Source organism: Scylla paramamosain, chromosome 34 (assembly GCF_035594125.1).
Source record: "Scylla paramamosain isolate STU-SP2022 chromosome 34, ASM3559412v1, whole genome shotgun sequence".
Classification (NCBI taxonomy): domain Eukaryota; kingdom Metazoa; phylum Arthropoda; class Malacostraca; order Decapoda; family Portunidae; genus Scylla; species Scylla paramamosain.
The window spans coordinates 15,641,390-15,655,219 of NC_087184.1; the positions used below are offsets into that span (position 1 = coordinate 15,641,390).

Genomic DNA, 13,830 nt, shown 5'->3' on the forward strand with positions numbered 1-13,830 from the left:
CAATTCACATCTTTTGACCACATTTTTCTAACTAGTTCTGAACCTTATACATATAAAATAAACCTCTTATTCTGTCTTTTTCCGTGTTAATGCAAGCGATTTTTTTTTAACAATGAATCTTAACAAAGAACGATCACAGCAATAAAAAAAAAATAAAATAAAATAAATAAATAAAACGATGATGATAACGGTGATAATAGTGATGATGACAATAATGGTGGTGATGATACGCATACATATTAAATTCCTCATGAACTTGAAATGCTTACCTCACTCACACGTACACTGCTATTCAAATTTAATCTAGCAGCACTTTGCATAATAGGCGTGACAACTAAACACACAGTACATTTTCTCATTTTTATTGCAAAACGCCAGTTATTACACTAAACAGTATTCCCTAATTGAGGTCAAAGGTCAAATTGTTGCATAGTGACCTTTCTTTTCAGTTCATTCCTCCATTGTACTTATCATAATTAACTTTTCATCAGTAGCTTTTTTTTTTTCATCCGTGATTCAGGTTGACTCGTATACAACGTCCTTGGTGGAATAATGCCTTGGTCAGACTTACCAAGGTTTACAGATTACTACTTTTTGTCTATTATCCTTGCAATTTACCACCTTGTTTCTCTCTCTTTCTTACTTAATTTCTATATAATTTACACCAGTCTGATGTTCTTTAGTCAGTAAAGTTATAAAGGCTTATAGATTACTACCTTTTGTCTAATATCCTTGCACATTACCACCTTGATTCTCACTCTCTCTCTCATCTTTGCAAATTACCACCCTCTCTCTCTCTGTTTCTCCGTCACTGCAAGGCGTGTATCCCCCTCCATCTATACTAATGATTTCTGAAGAAGTATCACAGACAGTCTACTAATTCTTTTACACGAGTAAGAAAATAATGTAGCCACCTTGTTGTGTAAGCAATTATAAACTCCTATTGGACTCCCTGCAACAATGCTACTCCCCCACACACCACTGCACCTCAAATGATTAATAAACACATGATAGTAAGTTCATAATGATATTTCCATTAAACTCGGGGGGGTGGATAGAAATATGACTCGTATGACTATGTACACCTAGGAAACTGAACTTAGGATTGTTAAATGAATTCATGGAGGGGATATTAAAAAGAAAGGGACCTAAAACTGCACTAAGCAGGATCTGAAGGTGGGTTAATTAATGCACCAGCCAAATGTACATATAGTTGACAAACATACACACACACACACACACTCTCTCTCTCTCTTTCTCCACACACACAGTTTGTTAGGAAATATTGGTCTACATTTACAAAATATTCTCAGCAGTCCAGCAGTGGTCCTGGTATCTCTATCCTTACTGAGCATCTCTGAGCACCGCCAGGCCACCAGGAGCCACAGACGCAGAGGCAATGATTAGTCAAGCCTACATGTGTTGCCTTGAGTGACTCCCTCCCTCCCGCCAAACACAACGGGCGAGACGAGCACTCTTGGATAACTAGAACCAGCAGTATGTATTGGAACATTATTATCACATGGTTTGCCTTAAATGTAACTATGGAAATGTTCCCTTGGGGTCATGTAAGTGCTAAGCCTCCACACGTCCCTCCACACTTGAGCCATTCCTCTCTGCATGCTTAGAGATGCAACTGAAGTGGTCCAATGATTGTGAATTCCCATGTGCATTTCTCAGGGTAAGGTGACACGCACAGTATCTACAGTCTGACCCCTACACAGTCTGGCATGACCTAACAAGTGAAGACTTTTATTGATACACACTAACATTGTCAACACTTCCCCCTCTGAGCATGACAGTCATGCAACCTCATCACCAATGGATTGTGACCACCACCAGGGGCACAGCTGAGGACTCTGGGGCCTTGGGGACTTACTTGGCTTCTTGGTGGGTTCCCTCTAATTATTGATGGTTTAATGCCAAATGAAAATAATAAGCTTCATTGATCTGTTCATTCAGTGCCCCAGTCAGTTTGTGGTCCAGGGAGATGTTGTTGAGTACCCTCCTTTCCTCTCTCCTGCTTAGTCTTGCCACTGACCTACAGCAAATTTACAACCATGCTTCTCTCTACATGGATTAGTGTTAAGCAAAAATGTCCTTTATTTTTTGCTTAATCTGCAGCCCTGTCAGTTTCCACTCACAACTCAAAAGCACTGAACACCTTCCCTTCCCACCATCTTACTAGTCCTCACCAACTGCTCCCCACCTCTTCAATCTTTACTCACTGTGCTTTTCCTCACCCAAACCAGACAGTCCCCACTGACACTCAAGCAAGACAGTCCCTCCCTCCTCCCTCCCTCCCTGCTGCTGCCTGCATCCCTTCAGTGTCTACCGTCGTCGCCTCAGTGGTGGGGGCTTGTTGCTGGTGATGTTGGCACACTTGGGGATGTGCCGGTCAGCCACATCCTCGGAGAACTTGCGAAGACAATGAGGGCACTCCACATAGTCTGAGTTGTCCATGGGAGGCGCCTCTGTGCCGGCCTTTGCTGCACGGATGGTGGCGATGAAGTTTTCGTGCTGCTTCTTCCAGTCCTTCTTCTTTGGCTGAGGAAAGAAGCGACAGTGTGATGAGTGAGTGTGAGTGAGGAGTGCCACTGAAGAGATGGGAAGGTGACGAGGTTAACTGTGTACACTTCTAGAGATAATACAGTGTAAATAACCACGGCAGCTTTTCCTATAACCCTGTGATGTATCCAAGTCCACAGAAACAAGGAGAGGGTGACAGACCTCAGCAGACTGTCACAAGATGGTGAGAGACAACACAGAAAGAAGAGTAACAATGGACAATAAGTGAGAAAATTACTGCACTTTTTTGTTTTCTGTTGTAGATGGAAAGTGTACGTAATTCTAGAGACTAATTCCTCCTCTAATACTCTCCACATACTTCTCAGCCAGGTGTGTTGTATAGGTGTGTTGCAGGATATCACTTGGAATGTCATAAATGTTCTCCAAACCCTCCTCTCATATAATGTCTAAGCCATGCAGATGCTGTGCTAACCTTAGTATATGTGCCAGGACTGTCTCATCCAGATTTTAATGTACGGTTTCATAAGATAAATTAATAATATCCTTAAGGTGTTCTGTAAGTGTCACCTACATGAATTTAAGTATGAAAAAAATGTATCGTCTGTTCTATGTATTATTCCATGTATTCTATGTATTACTACTGGGCAGGCCATGCATGTGGTGACAGATGCACAGACGCTCCACAAACCTTCTTTAAATGTAAGCAGATGGAAAGAAGTATTACTATGATGAAGGACAATATGTGGGTGAAAACTGTATTGTCCATGCAACTTTGAATATGTTATCAAGATTGACTTAAGAGAGAAGTGTGAGGTGATAACAAACCTTCTGTGATGTCAGCAGAAGGAAAGAAGTATTAGTGTGATGAAGAATACAAGACCATTAATAAGAGGTCTCATTATTGTCAACAACAATCCACAGTTATGATAAAGTATATATATTAAAGCTAGTATGAAGGGAATAAGACTGAATACAATACAATGTTTTTTTCTAGTTTTTTGGAAAGTGGAAATTCAGGACTTTTTCTTTTCTTTTCTTTCTTAACTGGGGACCTTTTTTGGGAGGAGTGACAACTAAACACCTTTTTTTTTTATTTAGATTTCTTTCCCTTTCGAAACCCTTGGCCATCCTCACTTCCATATAAGTAAATAAACAAACACAACCAATAATAAAATTCCTATCTCTCACAGTACAATACACAAAGGGAAGCTATAGACATTTACAGCAGCTACTGGACGAGGGAAGCCTGGGCATCACAACCCACCCCTACCTTTGGCTTGTCCTGGAGGTGCTTGCCCTTTGTTACATACTTCTCAGCCTCTGTTCCCTTCGTTCTCATCTTCACCGGATCGAACACCTGCAGGGGAGGAAGTCAGTTACCATTGCACCTGAACACAACTATGATTACTTCTCAGGATAATGTGTGAGAAATTGATTTACAGGTGCAGATGAACAGTTGAAGTTTGTCACTCTTATCATTACACCTGAAGATGATGATTATTATTATTATTTATCAGGATAGTGTGTAAGAAATTAATTCATGGTGCCTCTATAGATTTTTTGAAAGATTTTACTTTCTGATCTTTGTTTTTTGGTGCAAGCTAGAGTGAAATCAATCCTGGGTAATGTGAAGATCAGGTTCCTCTGCTATACTTGGGTTGGGTTGGGTTGGGTTAGGTTAGGTTAGATTATTTTGAGATAAATAATATAGATACAGACTGAAAAAAAGAGATAGATAAACAGATAGATAGGTAGGCAGACAGGTTAGGTAGATAGATAGAGAGAGATTGAAAATGCACAGACAGATAGATAAATAAATAGACATAGATAGGCAAATATGTTACGTTAGGCAAAGATAGACAGACAGACTGATGGATAGATATAAACAGAGAGAGAGACAGACAGGTAACCAAACCCTACCTAACCTAACCCACCACAAGTGCTGATAGGAAGAGTGACTTCCAAGTGACCCTATAGTAAGCCAGGAGAAGAGGTAAGGTGTTGTGCTGTGACAAAGTAACACATGAGGTGCTTCAGTACTGGTAATCCACAAACCTTCTGCAAGTGTCAGCAAGGAAGAAGAGAGACAGAGGCATTAGTTGATGAGGAATCTACTTAACTTTAGACCAATGCTTAGACCATAAGAATATAAGAAAATAGGGGAAGCTGCAAGCCATCTGGCCTACACGTGGCATTCCCTGCACGAAACATATCTACCCATCATCGTCACCCATAAATCAATCTAGTCTTCTTTTAAAGCTTGCAAATGACTTGGCACTAACAACTTGATTACTGACTCTATTCAGCAAGTGTTAGAAGTGTTGATGGTGAGTGACATAGACCCCAAGACTTGTTATGTGAGTTAATACTAATACCCCTTCACTGTGTTTTGTGTTATGTATACAAGTAATGTTTTCGGTAAATAATTAACTGATCTATATTATACTTCTCACTATAAAAAATATATATTCATAGCCACTACTAATCTTATTCTAACACCAATCTTCTTTTGATTCCTCCCATTAGAAGTTGCCACAGTCAGTCATCCATCTCTACTTACTCTGTGTTCTGTGCCTTCTGCATCTATAAACCATCTCTAAAACAGTTCTAACTTGTTTTTTTGTTAATTCAAGTTATTGTATATTAATTCAGCTGTTTATTACGTCTTATATTCCATGCATGGATCAATCAACATTTTGCACATCACCCAGTTCTGACTTGTGTTTCTTATCAAACTTATGTTAAATCAATCGTTTATTACACTTTTACACTGTTCCCTCCTGTGGTCAACGTTCTCTACACCAACTAACGTAAACACTTAAGTACGTGACCAACCAGTGTTAGCTGCTTACCAACCAGCGTCATGTGCAAAGTTGCATCCATTCTTACCTTGCGTTTCTTTGCCTTGGCTTGGGACTTGGAGCAGATGGTCTCGTGCTTCTCTATGCGGTCAGGGGCAAAGTTGCGGCCACAAATCTTGCAGCTAGCGAGGCCTGGGACTGGCTTGGGCTGGCGGGGGGCCTGCTGGGCAGTGGCGGCAGCAGTGGTCTGCAGGGAGAAGGCCAATACTTGTGTGAGATTCAAGGAAATGGAGGTAAGCTACTCTGTGTTTTGTGGTGCTGGTGAAGTGAAAGCAATGTCTAGGAATGTAGTGATTTTTATGGTGGTTTTCAAGAGTTTAGGGATTTTAACTGTCTGTTTCTTAGTCAGTTGGTCTGTTAGTCTGTCTTTTGGTCTGTCCATCTGTGTATCTGTTGGTTTGTCTGTCTTTCATTTCACTGAGCTGTTTATCTTTTGGTTTGTTGGTCTGCTTGTCTTTTGGTCTGTCCATGTCTGTCTGTTGGTTTGTCTGTCTGTTGATTTGTCTGTCTGTTGATTTGTCTGCCTGTCTTTTGGTCTGTCCATCTGCTTTTCAGTCTCAGAGGTAATAAAATAATAATACACAAAAATCACAAGTAAAAAATCAACTCTCGAAAAAAAAAAAAATACATAAAAAAATAAAAAATAAATAAATAAATCTGTCACAATTTAGAAAAGAAGCACCACATTTGCTTCTCCTTTGAAAAGACACAAAAATAACATGATTAAGTTTGGTTCATGCTAAGTTCCCATTACCAACCCCTGCAGTGAGACTTTCCCTCTCATGCATGTACTGGTCTGCTCCTCTCCCTGCATCCCGCACCCCTCACAGCACGTTCCCACAACCTTCCTTTACACTTTTACCTCAATCAGTCTTAACTCTTTGCCTGCTAATTGGTACATCTTTTCTTCATTGCTAATCACACTTTTACTTGTTCTACAGCCACCTCCAATCTTTAAACTGAGTATAAATTGCAAAATCTATTCTTTTTAATCCCTATCTCAATTGTGGATGCCTATAAAGATCTCAATACATTACTTCTGGTGCTGTTAATTGTTTTGTATCACAGTGAAAGGTTTAAATAAATTAATGTTCTTAATCTTATGACGGCTAATGATGGTACGGCACTTGCCACGTCACCTGAGTAACTATAGATGATCTTACTGATTGAGAATAAAACTGTAGGTACTAGAAGATTCAAAATAATAGAATCAATCTTTCCACTGTCAGTTATGTCTTTCAAAATCATAAATCGAATCTACACTAGAACATTAAATAGAAAAAAAAAACTGAAGAGGAGCCATAGTATTTAAGTGGCTAATGTTTCACTACATCCTTAGTTATTTTGTCTATGTAATACTTGATGTGGTGTGAGGTGCAGGTACCCTTGACTACCCCTGTTGCGTGAGTACCTTGGGCTTGGGCGCCAGTGTGGGTTTGGAGGGGGTGGATGGAAGGGGCGTGGCTTTGAAGCTCTTGACCTGTGTGATGGGTGGACCGTCAAAAGGTGCCTTGCTCTGGAAAAACAGTGGTGCTTCACTTAAGAACACTAACATTCCCCCAGTGCTCAGGCAGTGTTGCGGGAACCCTCTGTAGTGTTGCTAGTGCTGCTTGTTGAGAGAAGGGACTAGAAACTTAAGGAAAATAGTGCACTGATGCAAGTTATTGAAAGAAAAAGGGATAAAAGGAAAATAGTGCACTGATGCAAAGGTTACTGAAGGAAAGGAAGGATATACAACACTGGTCACTAACACAGGTTATTAACATGGAACTTAGAGACAAAGCAGTGCAATACATGAGACAAATCAGAAATTAGCTAAAATATTTAAGTAATACATAATAACAACAAATGGGGGCATTCTGATGGTCATTAACTATTCTGCTAACAATATAACAACTTAAAACAAGACAATAACATGTATAAATTAAAGACAGACTCAATTAATCTATATACCAATTAATATATATAAGTTATGATACAAAAAGCATTACAAAAACAAATAAAACTCTGCAAATAATAAAAATAACACACGAAATCTCCATGCTTAAATGTAACATTCTATCTACCCTTCTTGAACTACCTAACAACTAATATGCAGCACAAAAAAAAATAAATAAATAAATAAAATAAATAAATAAATAAATAAATAATTAAATAAAAAAAAAAGAAAAGAAAAGAAAACTCCACGGTTAAAATTAGGTCAGCAATGCACTTTCCCTTTCTTCCCTCCACCACTAACCACATAATTGCCTGACGTCAAAATTACCGGCATAACAGAAACGAGAAAAAAAAAAAAAAAAATCACAAAATCTTCCTTGCTTAAACAGGTCAGCAAAGCACTTTCCCTTTCTTCCCTCCCTTACCCATTCCCCTCCTCCTCCCCTCATTCGGTAGTTACTCAGCACGAGGATAAGTCACACCACGCCTTTGCATTACACCTCAGAAGGCGGTCATTCCCTTAACATATCGCCAAAAAAGACATGCACTCCATATTATACTTTCACGCGATGTTAGGTTTGCTCTGATGGAGGAGGAGGAGGAGGAAGAAGAGAAAGAGGTTACCCAGGACAATGACCACCAACAGTAGGAAGTGAAATAAAAGTAGGGCTAATGTTATAATATAATGTCTTACGTTTTTTTTTCTTATCCACACACGCACACACTTCTTTCAGCTTGTATTCTCAAAAGTTTCTCCTTCGTACCTCGATTACTTATATTAACAAGATCTACTGGAAGTTTTCAGGAGTTTTCCAGGTTGCCTTCATGACTGTGACGAAAGTTTAGCAAGGGTTCTATATCATGAACGGGGAAAACAGCCATGGTAACACGCTTATCATCTACGTGGCCTTAAGAAAATTCTCTAATACCAAGAAGCGTTTAAAAATACAAGCTTTCCCTCACACGCTAACACTTGCACACATCACCAAAGCACTTAAGTCTCTCTCTCTCTCTCTCTCTCTCTCTCTCTCTCTCTCTCTCTCTCTCTCTCATATTCTGAAACACTTCTGCGCTGCACCTCCACTACTTTCAAGAAGCTCTAGTTGAAGTTACACGGGTTTTCAAGGGCGTTTTTATGGTTGAAATGATAGTTTAACAATATTTCTGCACTATTAACGGAAGAAACACTCTTGAAAACACGGCTAATCATCTCTGTGGCCTTTGAATGTGGTCGTGGTGAGGGAGCAAAGCGTTTCTGAATACGTCTCTCTCTCTCTCTCTCTCTCACTCTCTCTCTCTCTTACCGGTGCACACCCCATCCCATGCACGCCACAGCAGAATCACTGTGGAAGGAAGAGCAACAGGCGAAGCAACAAAGGTCTTGACTTGGCCCTGATGTTTTTTTTTTGCCTCTTGAATTCTTGAGTTCTGGAGTTGTGCCTTGCAGTCTTTGGGTTTCTTGTCTGTTTTTTCAGTAATTTTGTGTTATTGTAAGTTACTGCCGTGTGATAAATCTCTCTTATTTTGTCGGCACTGTTTTGTCTTTTCCTTTCAATCAGTGTTTAAGTTCGTATCTTGTATAACTGTTATATATAATTTTTTTTTGTGTGGCACTTAATTTAGAACATCTACTGTAACAATAACATTTACTAATTACTCATACTATATTTCTATATCTTTTCTTACTTTCCATATCTTTCTGTGGCACGATGTTATTTCTTTCACTATATTTATACTTGTCAGCGCGATTCCGTCTGTTCCTTACGGTATTTTAGCATTTCTTTCAGTGTTTCGCTTCGTATTTATCACAATTTCGTATCTATCCTGCTACACTGTTTAATTTCCAGGCAGTTCAAGTATTACGTCCATCAGTGGGCAGGATTTCAACTGTACCAGGCAGAAGGTGTAGCGGAAGGCGTTGTCTCCCTATACTTCTTGTTCTGACTGAGTGGTGACTGGTGCATGCGGGTTGTGGGGGTCCGGGGGCTGGGAGGGTGAGTTCTGATAAGCCTTGTCTACCTCCACCCCACTCCTGATGACCCAAAACACGTGAACAAGTCCCCCCCCTCTTCCCTCTCTCCTTCCCCTTTCCCCTCTCTTGCTCTCTCTCTCTCGTTCTCTTCGCTCTCTCTCTCTCTCTTCCCTTCCTCTCTCTCTTTCCTTTCTATCTCCCTATCCTTATCCCCTCTCCTGTTCCCTTCCTCTTTCTACTTTCCTTCTATCCCCCTCTCCCCTCTCCCCTTCCCTCACATTCTACTCTCCCCTTCCCCTCTTCGCTCTCCTGTTCTCCTCTCCCCTCTCCCTCTCTCCCTTCAGTTGGGCGAGGCTAATTCGCACGTTTTTGTGATTTTGTTATTCTGTTCACGTGTTCAACCGCCCTGTCTAGCTTTGCGCGGTTGTTTGTTCTTGGAAGCGACCTCCGGCATTCCGTGTTCTGTTGCTTGTTGTGTTATGATGGAGAACTGTTTGTTTTTATATCTTTTGTTTAACTTTTTTTTCTCTGAGTAAATTGTGTGATAAAATTGACTGCTGTTCTTTTTTTCATTTTTTTTTCTTTTAGACCTTCAATAACAGCTTCTTTTTTTTTCTCTATATATATTAGTTGTAATTTCTACTTATAATAGTCTGTGGGAACATCAAATCACTACATTATTTCCATTCATATACATTTTCCTTTTCATTTCTTTCCACAATTCCCAACCCCTGCCCCCCATCCCCTCCCCCCAAAAAAAAGCATCATTTCATTTATTATTAATCTCTTCATCAATTTCCTTTCATTATTCCTTGTATAATTCACTTCCTAAATCTTCTTTTTCTTTTCGTCTTCCTTTTCTTGTCAAGTCCTGTGATCTTCCTTATTTTCCTTAACCCTTTCCTTCGTTTCCTTGCCCGCGTCCTGTCACCTGTTGCCGTGGTCACGATGAGCGAAAGGCAGAGGGAAGGACTGCTGTGGTGGGTCGTTGTGTCACAATGTATCGTCCACTTGACTTCCAGAACGCGATAATTTTCAGCTGGTATGCGACCAACTACCGCTTTCCTCCGCTTAATGAGGACGGGTGATGGAGGAGGAGGAGGAGGAGGAGGAAAAGGAGAAGGAGGAGGAGGAAAAGGAGAAGGAGGAGGAGGAGGAGGAGGAGGAGGAGGAGGAGGAGGAGGAGGAGAAAAGAGAAAGAAAAAAAAACAAGAACAAGAAGATATTCAAAGACAACAAACTCGAAAACTTGAAAAAAAAATAATAAGAGTATAACGAGACATACATACAAACAAACAAACAAACAAACAGACGGACAGACGTACTAACAGACAGCGTTCTTATTCATATAAATACGGGTGTAGATGGGAGGAGGAGGAGGAGGAGGAGGAGGAGGAGGAGGAGGAGGAGGAGGAGGAGGAGGAGGAGGAGGAGGAGGAGGAGGAGGAGGAGGAGGGAAATAAGGTTATGATGGCGGAGGGAAATAAGAGGAGGAGGAGGAGGAGGAGGAGGAGGAGGAGGAGGAGGAGGAGGAGGAGGAAGGTAATAAGGTTATGATGGCAGAGGGGAAAAAGGAGGAGGAGGAGGTGGAGGAGGAGGAGGAGGAGGAGGAGGAGGAGGAGGAGGAGGAGGAGGAGGAGGAGGAGGTGGTGGTGATGGTGGTGGTGGTGAAGGGGGAAGGGGGGAAAGAAGTAATGGTATAAGTAAAGGGGAGGAAGAGGAGGAGGTAAGAGAGAAAGAGAGAGAAAAAAAAAGAAAAGAAAAACGAAAAGAAATTATTAAGAAAAACTTGATGAGGGAAGCTTGAGTTCATTCACACACACACACACACACACACACACACACACACACACGTGAACACCTGCCTCACACCTGCTCCTCTTATATTGATTACCTCAGGAAATAATATCGATCTTTTTACCTTCACTCAGTTCCCTCCTAAAGTCTGCGCGTCGAGTGAGTCTTTCCGCCAAGTTTAAATGAATGGGTTACTTACTTTTCATCTTTTTTTTTTAGTCTTTTTATATATTTCGATCGTATTCTTCTCGCATCCCTTATTCATTTTTTTTTTTTTACTTTTAATTTAGCTTTTATTCCAGTTTTTCACTTTTTCGTTCGTTCGTTCGTTCGTTGTTGTTGTAATAAGATGAGGTTATAGATCATTTAACAATACACGAAAGATTATAAGCTTTTATCAGTCTCAACTCTTTCGTATTATTTTTTTTTCTTTTACCATTTATCTTTTTCACTCCTTCCTTTTTCTCCCACAAACAAGTAAGTTAAAGAAAATATTCCGCTACAAAGATACTACAAATTCTTTAAAATACGAAAATGTATCAGTTTTTCTTTTACCAGTCTCACTCTCCTCGCATTTTTTCTTTTTCCATTTCTCTCTTCCATTCCTTCCTTTTTATTAGCAAACGAATACGTTCAAAAAAATATATGTCGCTATATATTCCGCTAAGAAATACTTTAAACTACAAAAGATTCAACATTTACTATCAATCTTTGCATTTTTCTTCTACTATTTATCTTTTCCATTCCTTCCTTTTTTTTTTCACACGCAAATAAGCGAAGAAAAAAAATATTACGCTAAAAATAATTCTTATTACAAAAGATTAGCATTCTCAGTCTCATTTTTTTCTTACACTGCTTCGCTTTTCACGGTTTTACATTCTCCATTTAAAAGTAAAAAAAAAAAAATAAATAAATAAATAAAAAAAAAAAAATAAAGTCAAGAGATGCGCAGGGCTGGGGAGACGAACCACTGGTGGGTGCACGTGAACACTCGGCAAACACACGAGACTGGAGTCCCACACAGCACACACTGGAGCGGTGAAGGAGGATGAGGAAAGTGCCACTGCTGTAGTGATATAAACACACCCAGACACCCACACACACACACAAACACACGCACATACACACCAACACACATTTACGTACACAAATCCACTGATACACGAATACACACAAACACACACACGCAGTTGCCAGATATACAAACTAAGCTCAATTTTTCCGCTATAGAAGACGGTTTTGAATTTGAAATTAGGTTCTTTTACGTGAAGCAATAGAGCGGTTCGGTATATTCGGATACAATGATGTAATGAACCTTGCCGAGGGTGCCTGGTGGTCCGTAATTAAGCTCACTATACAATACTTGCCCCTCACAGGAACCGTAGCGACGCTCATTGCTATGGAGACTTAACCAACACTTCACGCCCCAGCGCTCTCCCTCTCTCCCTCCTCTACCTCCCTTCCTGACTGTCTCTGTGTGTGTGTGTGTGTGTGTGTGGTCCGTAGAAACCAACACACACCTGGCTTTAAGCGTTAGTCTTCTTGTTGTTCTCCTCCTTGTTGTTGTTCTTCTCCTCTTTTTGTTTTCTTTCTTGTTCTTGTGTTTCTCTTCCTCCTCCGTCGTATTGTTCTTCTTCAACTCCTTCTCTTCCTCGATCTTGTTTTTCTCCTTTTTCTCCTCCTCCTCCTTGTTCTTGTTCTTCGTGTTCTTTTCATCTTCCTTGTTCTTCGTTTTCCTCTTCTTTTCTTCTCTTCTTGGGTCGATGTGCCTATCGCGGTCTGAGGGTCAAGCCCTGTGTGTGTGTGTGTGTGTGTGTAGGTAGCTAGGTAGGTAGCAATAAACACAAATGGAGGTAATACAAGATACACCAAAATACAATCAAATAATAACCTGACCTGTTCCTGTAATAATAATACTACCATTACCTCACGTCTTTTGTTTACCCTTCACACGCACCCAACACAAAAAGAAAACGGGAATACACTCATGCAGAACCAAAACGCAACCTCTTTCTAATCAGGAGTGACGCGTCCTTAGTGTGGCAATCATGCAGGGTGACGTGAGGCCTGGAACACATGCTAGAACTGGAAGCTGGAAGGGCTGAGCTGGAAGGGCTGAGTGGCACCTACCTTAGTGTTCCTGGCGGGGGTTGCATCTACATCATCAGGAGACGGGGAGCTTCTGACGGGGGGGTTCCTCGCTGGTCTGACTGGCTGACGGGGCGGCTGACGGGACGGGGGTGACGGCCGTTGTCTGGGGGGTGGCTGGGGTGTACTGGCGGCGGTTTTGTGCGGGGTGTATGAGGGTGAGGTGACGGGAGAGGTGCGGGAGGGCGGGGCGGGGGAAGCGCCTCTGGAGGGAGGGCCACGGAAGCCGAAGCGGTTAGCATTGGGTGAGGGTGACGGGGCGGGTGACTGGTCTCTGGAGGGGCCCCTGCTGTACACGCCGCTGCTGCTGCTGCTGGTGCGCCCGTTGTAGTTCTGGTTGGCGTCCAGCAGCGAGGAAGTGGACTTGTGGTGCTGCAGCTGGCGTCCCTGTGGAGGCCTGAGGGAGCGTGCTGGTGACCGCTGCTCTCCGTTGTAGTGGGAGCTGTAGGTGTTGTAGTTGTTGTAGGTGCTGTAGACGTTGTTATTGGCGTTGTTCTGGAAGGCGGCGTGGCTGCGGGAGCGTCGCATCACCTCAGGGTCATACGCAGCCTTGCCTCGGTCCACGCTCACGCCTCTGTTCCGCAC

The 13,830-nt window shown here is 41.5% G+C and overlaps 1 protein-coding gene across 5 annotated transcripts in view; it reads right to left on the reverse strand.

Moving 5' to 3' along the window:
- Positions 1–346: 346 nt before the first annotated feature.
- Positions 347–13,830, reverse strand: part of LOC135090272 (serine/arginine repetitive matrix protein 1-like) — a 59,587-nt gene continuing 46,103 nt past the window's right edge. For 4 of the 5 annotated variants that reach the window (XM_063986892.1, XM_063986894.1, XM_063986891.1 and 1 more), the window contains 5 exons: positions 13,228–13,830; positions 6,802–6,906; positions 5,419–5,577; positions 3,800–3,886; positions 347–2,547 (listed from right to left, as the gene is read on the reverse strand). The exon at positions 13,228–13,830 is cut by the window's right edge and continues 330 nt beyond it. In XM_063986892.1, coding sequence (XP_063842962.1) covers positions 2,332–2,547; positions 3,800–3,886; positions 5,419–5,577; positions 6,802–6,906; positions 13,228–13,830 — 1,170 coding nt within the window. In that variant the 3' untranslated portion in view covers positions 347–2,331. The remainder of the gene's footprint in view (positions 2,548–3,799; positions 3,887–5,418; positions 5,578–6,801; positions 6,907–13,227) is intronic. The other variant, XM_063986895.1, reaches the window with a different exon arrangement.